At 49.9% G+C, this 9,124-nt stretch overlaps 3 protein-coding genes across 4 annotated transcripts; 1 reads left to right on the forward strand and 2 right to left on the reverse strand.

The window, feature by feature from the left end:
• Window positions 1–415: 415 nt before the first annotated feature.
• On the reverse strand, window positions 416–877 carry LOC147964842 (uncharacterized). The gene has a single exon (XM_087530179.1). The coding sequence runs from the start codon at window positions 875–877 to the stop codon at window positions 416–418; it is 462 nt and encodes a 153-aa protein (XP_087386305.1).
• Window positions 878–1,571: 694 nt separating this feature from the next.
• Window positions 1,572–5,931, forward strand: LOC147964843 (Calcium-binding EF hand family protein). Of its 2 annotated transcripts, none has more exons than XM_087527639.1 (8): window positions 1,572–2,265; window positions 3,103–3,205; window positions 3,289–3,354; window positions 4,628–4,792; window positions 4,886–4,982; window positions 5,214–5,340; window positions 5,419–5,526; window positions 5,629–5,931. In XM_087527639.1, exons 1-6 carry the CDS (start codon window positions 1,677–1,679, stop codon window positions 5,328–5,330), a joined length of 1,137 nt encoding a protein of 378 aa, XP_087383765.1. In that variant the 5' UTR covers window positions 1,572–1,676; the 3' UTR covers window positions 5,331–5,340; window positions 5,419–5,526; window positions 5,629–5,931. The 2 variants fall into 2 exon arrangements, with proteins under 2 accessions (XP_087383765.1, XP_087383764.1); XM_087527638.1 differs by having other exon boundaries at window positions 1,573–2,265; window positions 5,422–5,526.
• Window positions 5,932–6,604: 673 nt separating this feature from the next.
• Window positions 6,605–8,888, reverse strand: LOC125528219 (cytochrome P450 711A1-like). The gene is made up of 2 exons (XM_087527640.1): window positions 8,252–8,888; window positions 6,605–8,172 (listed from the first exon to the last, which is right to left on the reverse strand). The coding sequence occupies exons 1-2, from the start codon at window positions 8,509–8,511 to the stop codon at window positions 6,819–6,821; spliced, it is 1,614 nt and encodes a 537-aa protein (XP_087383766.1). The 5' UTR covers window positions 8,512–8,888; the 3' UTR covers window positions 6,605–6,818.
• Between the last annotated feature and the right edge of the window lie 236 nt (window positions 8,889–9,124).

The following is a 9,124-nucleotide window of genomic DNA, read 5'->3' on the forward strand; positions in this document are numbered from 1 at the left end:
CTCACATTTGATCTTTCGACCAGGTTAGAGCGGGGTACCGAACAACAACAAATCAATATTGGAGCAAACCAAATGCCCACTCGACATCCTTCTTGCAAGCCTCCTGACACTTGGCAAAGTAGGAGTTCTTGCCTCCTAGCACAGGGTTTGAAATGGTCTTCACAAATGTGGGCGATCTCGGATAGATGCCATCTGCTAGGTAGTATCTCTTGTTGTAGTGGCACCCATTGACCTCGAAGTTCATCGAAGGAGCATGACCTTCGACAAGCTTGGCAAAGACATTCGAGCACTGTAGTACGTTGATGTCATTGTGAGTTCCTGGCATACCAAAGGAGTGGAAAATCCATAGGTCCTGTGTGGCCACTGCCTCAAGTACCACACTGCAAGCTCCTTTGGCGCCTTTGTACATCCCCTACTAAGCAAATGGACAGTTTTTCCATGCCCAGTGCATGCAGTCGATGCTTCCAAGCATCCCAGGAAATCCTCTTGATGCATTTTGTGCTAGGACCTGAGCAGTGTCTTCAACATTGGGTGATCGCAAGTATTGTGGTCCAAACACTACCACTGTTGCCCTGCAGAACTTGTACAAACACTCAATGGTGGTGGACTCGGCCATGCGTCCATAATCTTCCAGTATATCACCGGGTGCTCTGTATGCAAGCATCCTCATAGCTGTCGTGCACTTCTGGAGTGAGGTGAATCCAAATGTGCCGGTGCAATCCTTCTTGCACTTGAAGTAGCTGTCAAACTCCCGGATGGAATTCATAATCTCGAGGCAGAGCTTTCGGCTCATCCGATAACAGCGCCGAAATACTTTCTCGCCGTGCAGTGGAGCGCCGGTGAAATAGTCGGCGTAGAGCAAGCAATAGCCCTCCATACGATGCCTCTGCTTGCTCTAATGGCGGCCCGACACCGAGCCACCTCGCCGTGGCTTTGCATTGCTCGCGAACAGGCTGGCCAGAGCGGCGAGGACCATGAGGTGCTCTTCGTCCTGTGCGTCGGCCTAGGCTTCCTCCTCCAGCAGCACCGCGAACACCTCCTCATCGTTTGAGTCCATCTTCGAGCAGACAAACCGCCGAACACCTGTCGGGCGTGGTGGGCACGCGGCCGCCGGTATCCCCGCCCGCGCGGCCGAAGCGCCGGAAAGCTCGCCCAGGAGCGGGATGAAGGATACGGCGGTGAACCCTCTCTTTTTTTTACGGGAAAATGGCCTTCCTAGCGGCGGTGGTCAGGTGGGCATCGCTGGGATCGGCACGGCGGCGGAAGAGGCAGTGCTCGTGCGGGGCGAAGCTGGACGTGCAAAAAATCATTTTCGCCTGACGGTGGTGGCCCATGCGTCGTTTTTCCTTCCGCCGGAGCCTTCAAGCGCCCCCCAGTGCGCTGGGTTCGGCCTGGGATTGCCGGGTCAAAAAATGGGCCTAGCTGACGGAATTCGACGTCCGGGCCGACTGGGTTTTTTTCGGCGCCGGCATAAAAAAAAACTCGCCCTGGAGGGCTGTTGGGCCGCTGAGTGAAGATGCTCCAAGAAACGAAAAAACAAAAAAGAAGTACAGTGAGTTCACCCACGACTCCACGAGGCCTCGAGACAAGTTTGACAGTCGCCACTTCTCAAAGCGAAGAAAGAAACATCGAGAAAAGAAAGCGAGAGAAGCGCTCCAAGTCGTGACTCGTCGGCCATGGCGCAGCCGTCGGCGGCGGCGACGAAGCCCTCGGCAGCGCCAACCGTCGTCCTGACACTTGTCCTGGCCCTCGCCTCCGCGAGCCTCCTCTTCCTCCTAGTCCACCTGTCCCCTTCGTCGCCATCCGCGCACCCGCACCCCCACCGCCGCCTCCGCCTGCGTGGTGCCCACCTCAGGCACGGAGGCGCCACCCCGCACCAGATCCCGTTCGACCCCGTCATCGCCGACCTCGAGCGCCGCCTGGACGACCGCGAGTGGGAGCGCCTGGCTGCCGCGGGGCTGCACGCGCCGGGCATGGAGTCTGCCCCCGTCCCAGAGGACCTCGCAGACTATGAGGACGAGTACATCAATGACGCCGCGCGGTTCAACATGACGCTGCGCGTGGCGGCGCTCTTCCCCAAGATCGACGTGGACCCTGCCGACGACGCCGTGACGGGCGCCGAGCTGGCCGCGTGGAATCTCGCGTCCGCGCGGCGGGAGGTGCTGCACCGCACCGCCCGGGAGCTCGACCTGCACGACCGCGACCACGACGGCCGCGTCGCCTTCTCCGAGTACGAGAGGCCCAGCTGGGCTTGGCGGTTCGACGGTACGTACGTATGTGTATGATCCGAGCTCTTGAAGTCCCCATTTTTGGATCTGTGTAGCGATACATGCGCGGATGCGCCTAGTCAGGAAAAAGTTCGTTTATTGGGAGATAATTATACCAATGTCAGGGTAGCCGAGTAAGCTCTGGATTTTGGTGCTGTGATGTACTCCCTCCGTCCCATAATGCAAGATGATTTTTGACACTACACTAAGTCAAAAAACGTCTTACATTATGGGACGGGGAGTAGTATTTGATTCAGAGCTGTAGTCCAATCCACTTAGTATAATGAATGCAGCCTTCAAAAAGGAAGAGAATGAGTGCAGCTCATGCCCGTTCTGCTGGATATTCTAAGTCATTTACATAGGCTCTCCGGTCCTCAGTCCTGACTACATTTAACTCACTGTGCTCTTTTGAGCGTTCATATAATGCCATTGTCTAGGATTGACCGTATTTGGGGAAACTCTGGTAGGTACCATTCTAAGTTCGCGTCCTGAACAATTTTCTAAGCATACCAAGCACCTATTTGTATGCATCTTGCGAAGACTTTACTTGTACAGTTCTCAATGTGTTTCCTGGTTCAACTAGTAAACTTGGAGCATTCATATTCTAGATCTATTAAACAGAGTTTTGCATATAGATCCAGCTTGAATAGTTCCCATGTGGCTTAACAAAGTTGTATCTCACACTGAAAGTAAAAATAAATAAATTCATGTGCGCCTATCAAGCTCGTAATAAGTAGGTCAAGCATCCTTTGATAAACCGTGCTCTTCAACTACCAAATGATCACATGTGTGCCTTAACGATGTGAGTTGAGCACTAAATCTCATATATGTCCAGATAATAACTCAACCAGTGATGGGATGGGATGGTGGAAGGAGGGGCACTTCAATGCTGCGGATAAGGACGGTGACGGCTTTCTAAATCTGACGGAGTTTAACAAGTATAACTTTCTATCTGACCTCCTTTAGCTTCTGAAGTACCATGATTGTTCTACCTATGATTTACTTGATTCACTGCATGCAGCTTCTTACATCCAGCTGATACTACCAACCCAAAGCTAATACATTGGTTGTGCAAAGAAGAAGTCAGGTGCTTCTTTTCTCCAACTTTTTTCCATGCACATTTTCCTTTCAGATTTCAACAGCATACTTTTGCATGGCCTTATTAGTGTTCAGTTCTGCAAACAAGAATGAAGATGGAAAGTTTTTTTCTTGAAAATAAAAGAAGAACCTTTATGGAATTTCTGGTCATACTCTTAGTGATATCAGAGGCAGATCATTTGGAAATTCGAAAACTATTATTGGTTAATCAAATAAACCATGGATCATAGTAAAGGGGTCGACATTTTGACTTCTCATTAATTCCTGTAATTGACTTATTTCTCAACTATGATGCTGCATGATACTACACACTCCCTCCGTCCGGAAATACTTGTCCTAGAAATGGTTGTATCTAGACTTATTTTAGTTATAGATACATTCTAGACTTATTCTAGTATTAGTTTTCGTGCGGTTTAGTTATAACCGAACTCTGAAGCATTTTATGACATACTCCCTCCGTCCCATAATATAAGAGCGTTTTTGACACCACACTAGTGTAAAAAACGCTCTTATATTATGGTACGGAGGGAGTATCTTGGTACTTGATTAGTCAACTATGTCAAACAGCTGCATGGAATTCGTTGGTACTTGAATCCAGCCGTTTTAAGAACTAAGCCTTAGGAATTTAATGGAAGACTTAGTGTGTGTTTGATTTGTGCCCAAAGTAGCTTATGAAACCTAGCTGATTTTTTTGGGTGTTACTGTAGTACGTTGGCTAATTGGCTGGCCAGGTTCTTGCTGTTATTTGGCTCCTATAGTTGAACTAGAGAGCCACCAAAAACATCACATTACCAAAATTTCGGCCTCAAGCTAAACATTGCCGAACTAAGGCTAACTTGTCATGGTTTTGGTTAGGCACTTTGGGTATCAAGGAGTCATATGAAAACAACAAGTCCATACTCTGAATTTGGTTTATTACGTATAATTATACTGATTCTTGCTGAGTCCCAAACCATTTGTACAGGTAAACAGAATAGTATAGCATTTCTTGAAACTAGTATGAATCATGTTGACTCAAAATCTCTGCCCATCACACCGCAAACCAATTAAAACCAGCTATTTCATCCAGTTTATGGATTGTCCAAAATCTTTGTACTATTGTGTTAGCCAGTACCAAGCAGGTGATCCAGGCTGAAATGTTTATCAAACTGAATTTATTTTAGGAACCCTGACACAATCACATGCCTGTGAGCTTCTCTTATAGGAGTCAGGTTACATTTTGACAATCACCATTGTAAGATCGGTTTTTGTTGACTGTTCAGGGAAAGAGACAAAGATAATGACGGGAAGCTCAATTTCCAAGAGTTTTATAATGGATTGTTTTATTCAGTTCGACATTACGATGATGAAACTTCAACAGATGACTCCAATGGCTCTGATGCACCGGCTAGAAAATCGTTTTCACAGCTTGATCTGGATAATGATGGGTAAAAATTACAGTTCCTGGTGTCATCTATTTGTCATATTTACTGAATAATGTAATTGTGAGTCTGAGTTTGGAGGCTTCGCCCTTTCTGTAGGCTTTTGTCAGCAGACGAGCTAAAACCTATCATCGGAAAACTCCATCCAGCAGAAAACTTCTATGCCAAGCAACAAGCTGACTATGTGATATCACAGGTAACGAGATGACAGCATCTCATTCTGTTTCTAGGATATTTTGGCTTGCCTTTCTATTTAATGCTGTCAGAATTGTCCTCTAGATTTCGTAACCCATGTACCATGATCTTCTAGCAACCTTTGCTTCGATACATTCTGTCAACTCCAACCAAGTTGAATGAGTAATTCTGCAGTATGTTTCTCAAGAAATTACCTGCTGATTTGTTATCTGATAGACCTTTCTGTATGTAGGCTGACACAAACAAAGATGGACAGCTGAGTTTGAATGAGATGATTGAGAACCCCTATGTATTTTACAGTGCTTTATTCACAGAAGATGATTATGGGTCTCATGACGAGCTCCGGTAGTTCCTTCAAGGTACGTGGTGCTCGGTATCAGACTTCATATGCTTTATTTCACTGTTACTTTTAATAATCAATGAGCTTGAATGTTTAGCAGTTGGTGGTATTCAGGACCTTTCAACGCTTGGTTAGACATTTGCTGCAGATATATATCTTCAATGATCTGTTGGCCCCATCTACTGCCTTGCCAAGCACATTTCAGGTATATCAGTTGAAGTACCTTATCGGTTCTTATTCATTCGCCTTTGCACCAAAGTATTCGAGTGCTTACTATTTTCTAATCCATGATTTCCTTCTTTACCAGGCGATTTCCATGTATAACACAAGCGTGCATTTCCACACGCCTGTTTTAGCAACAGAGCATTCATTTGTTACATTAAGAGTTCTTAAATTAGTTTCATGTTTTGCATGGCAAGTTAGCATTGGTTCTTCCATATATAGTTTTTGGTGTGCAAAAGTAGGTTGTTGTTCCAGGATCACACACTTGTAAACTATGAAAACCAGGAAGGTGCAGCTGTAGGGCTTGTATGTATGTAACTGGCATTCCTGAACCCGATCTGTAAACATTGTGAAGTTATGTTCTATGAAAGTGATTCTATTCTCTTCCTCCTCGTGCAACATTTTGGCATCGATAATCCGCTGCCTTATTTTGCCAGAAAGAGCACTCGTTCTTTCTTTGGGCAGGCGCAGTCAAAATGAAAGGAGAACATCCAGCACCTGAAGCATATATAGCTTTAGTAAAATATATCTAAGTACCTAAGCCTACTCGTAAATATCATCTGTCCAGCCAAGGTTAAAGCATGTTTGGAACATGATAACTGTTAATGTTCCTTCTGATCCGAAATGTAAGTGGTTCTAGTTTTGTCACTTTGACCAAGTTTATGGGAAAAAAATATGGATTTTGGTAGTACATTTTTTTTATAGACTCGGTCAAACTGAGAAGAAGTTGGACTTCGGGACAAAACTAGTAGAATTGCTTGCATTTTCGAGCAGGAGGAGTAACTGTTAAGTGAAGCAAGAAATCAAGTGTATCAACATTCCTACAGTGCCAGTGTTTATCCATCTTATTAATGTATTCTTGCAGATCAAGGTGTTAGTTTCATTTGTCTAAAATTGTCCAAATCCATGCTCGCATCTGATAACATTTTTGCAAATCAATTGACCTGGTAATAATAGTATCATTGCGTGCAAATCAATTTCCGCAGCACATTTACAACTTCCAATATCAAAATATTGATGGGATTGCCTGTTTCCAAGTTGATCGGACTGATAGTTCCAAGTTGAACACAAAAGAGCTAGTTGCCGCACATTTCAGATTACCGTTTCTTAAACAACTTATAACTAGTTAATCAGAATATTAGCAGCTTAATCACGCCGACATATCCCTAGCTATACATGATGTAAACTCAGCTCACTCACAGACGGACACACCACGCCACCCAAGCCGTCGTATCATGCTCATGCTTGTGATTGCACGTCGAAAGGCCTGGCGAATCAGTCCCTCGTCGTCCTCCTGATGGCTCTGAGCTTGACGCCGTGGCGGAAGCCGAGGACGAGGTCGAAGTCGAACTGGATGGGCGACTCCATGGCCGGCGAGTGGCGGAAGACGTACCGTCGGTACAGGTGCACCACGGCGAGCTTCACCTGCTGCAGCGCGAACCTGTGCCCCACGCACGCCCTCGGCCCGATGCCGAAGGGGATGTGCGCGTAAGGGTGCCGCGCCCGCTCCTCCTCCCCCTCCGCCGCGAACCGCTCCGGCCGGAACTCCTCCGGCTCCGGGAACTGCCGCGCGTCGCGGGCCAGCACCCCCGGCGCCAGCCACACGTACGTGCCCTTCGGGAGGCGGTACCCGGCGATCTCCACCTCCTCCGAGGTCTCCCTGGCGATCAGCGGCGACACCAGGTGGAACCTCATGGCCTCCTTGATCACCAGGTCCAGGTACGGGAACCGGCCCTGGAGGTCGTCGGCGTCGGGGGCCGCGCCGCCGAACGCGTCCACCTCCGCCAGCAGCTTCCCCTCCACGCGCGGGTGGCACGACACGAGGTACACCACCGACGACACCGTGAACGCCGTCGTCTTGGTCCCGGCGATGAGGTGCTCGTACGCCAGCGCGCGCACGTGCCTGTCCTCCAGCGCCACGTCCCTGGCGCCGCTCTCCCTCGCGTCCAGCAGCGCCGCGATGAAGTCCAGCGCGGCGCCCGACGGGGAGGCGCTGTTCTCGCGCTCCCTGCGCCGGCCGGCGATGATGGCGTCGATGCGGCGGCACAGCAGGCGCTCGTTCTCCTCCATCTTGTAGTCCGCCGTGCCGGGCACCCGCCGCAGCAGGCGCTTGCACGGCGTCTGCACGCACGGGAGGAAGAGCCCGAGGATGGTGGACAGCGAGCTGGACAGGTCCATCTTGATGAACTCCATGGACCTCTTGTACTCCTCCAGGAACCCCCTCACGTCCTCGCCGCCGTCCGCAGCGGCGACCTTCTTGCAGAGGCCGAAGTCGATGCCGAAGGCCGTCCTGCCGATGATGTCGATGGCCATGCGCAGCGAGAGCTGGCAGAAGGGGACGCAGTCCTGGTCCGGGCAGGCGGCGACGCTGTCCACCAGCGCGTTCACGTAGGGCTGCATCGTCGGGACGAGGCCGGCGAGCCTGGCCGGCTGGTAGAGCGGGACCACCGTGTTCCTCATGGAGGACCACGTGGAGTCCCGGGTGAGGAAGAGCGCGTCCTGGTGCAGCGACCCCACCGTCGGCGGCGGGGTGCTCCGGTTGCGGATGTCCTTGAACTTCTTGATGCCCACCTCCTTGCACAGCTCCGCGTTCGCCACGATCACCAGCGGCTGCCTCCCCATGTGAAACCTGCACCGATCGAGCACCACGTCCATGTTTTGGAACGCCATTACTACATGGCACCAGAAGATGGATACAACATTGCTACCTGAAGATGGGGCCGTGCTCCTTGGCGATGGCGCGGAAGACGTCTGGGCCGTCGTTGGCGAGGAGATGGAGATGGCCGAGGGGAAACCTGGTTGGAGGCCCCGGGACCCTCCTGAGGGCCCAGAATGGCACGTAGAAGTAGACCAGAAACGCGACGATCACGGCCGCAGAAGACATGAGGAGCAGAGCGGGCGCGCTCGTGCCGTGTGCGGCGGCATGGCCTGCGGTTTCCAGAGCAATGGAGCAGTTGGTGGCTTCCATGGAGATGGAGGAGGAAGGAGGAGCTAGGAGCTGTGGCTGCTGCTTATCAGTGTTCGGTCTGGTCTCTGCATTGGCTCGTGTTGCTCGTGCCTGCCGGTTTATAAAGCAGCGTTCGTCGTCGACGTTGCTGTCTTCAGTGTCGTCTTGGTCAGATGTTGTCTGTGGCTCCCCACAAGTAAATCAAAATAAATCATGATGTCTGTGGCAGCAGGGGTGTCTCTGCCTCTCTGCCAGGTTTCGCGGCGTCGTGCAGTCTCGATTGAATTGCTTCGACAAAGCAGTGTGTTGGTTTTGGTCTCGGCTGGCCGATGCCGTTCGACTTTGCCCACGGTGCTCTTTGCTGTGTTGTGTTTCCCCCCTTTGTTTCTCTATGCTATGTGTGCTGTTGGTGTATACATTTTTTGCTTTTATCTCTTCTCCGGTGCCTCATATAGCCCAGCTCTTATTAAAACTCATAGTTGTTGGTTGTTATAAAGAAGGATACAAAGAAAACTCAGGGGTAAATTAAACCTGGTTAGAGCATCTCCAACGGTAATCCGTAAATTTTCTTTCGCATTTGTCCGCGGACACGGATACGGGAGACCGTCATCCAATCATAGTTGCATACATCCAG

The sequence above is a fragment of the Triticum urartu genome, chromosome 6A (genome assembly GCF_056163025.1).
Source record: "Triticum urartu cultivar PI428250 chromosome 6A, HENAU_Tu73, whole genome shotgun sequence".
Lineage (NCBI taxonomy): Eukaryota > Viridiplantae > Streptophyta > Magnoliopsida > Poales > Poaceae > Triticum > Triticum urartu.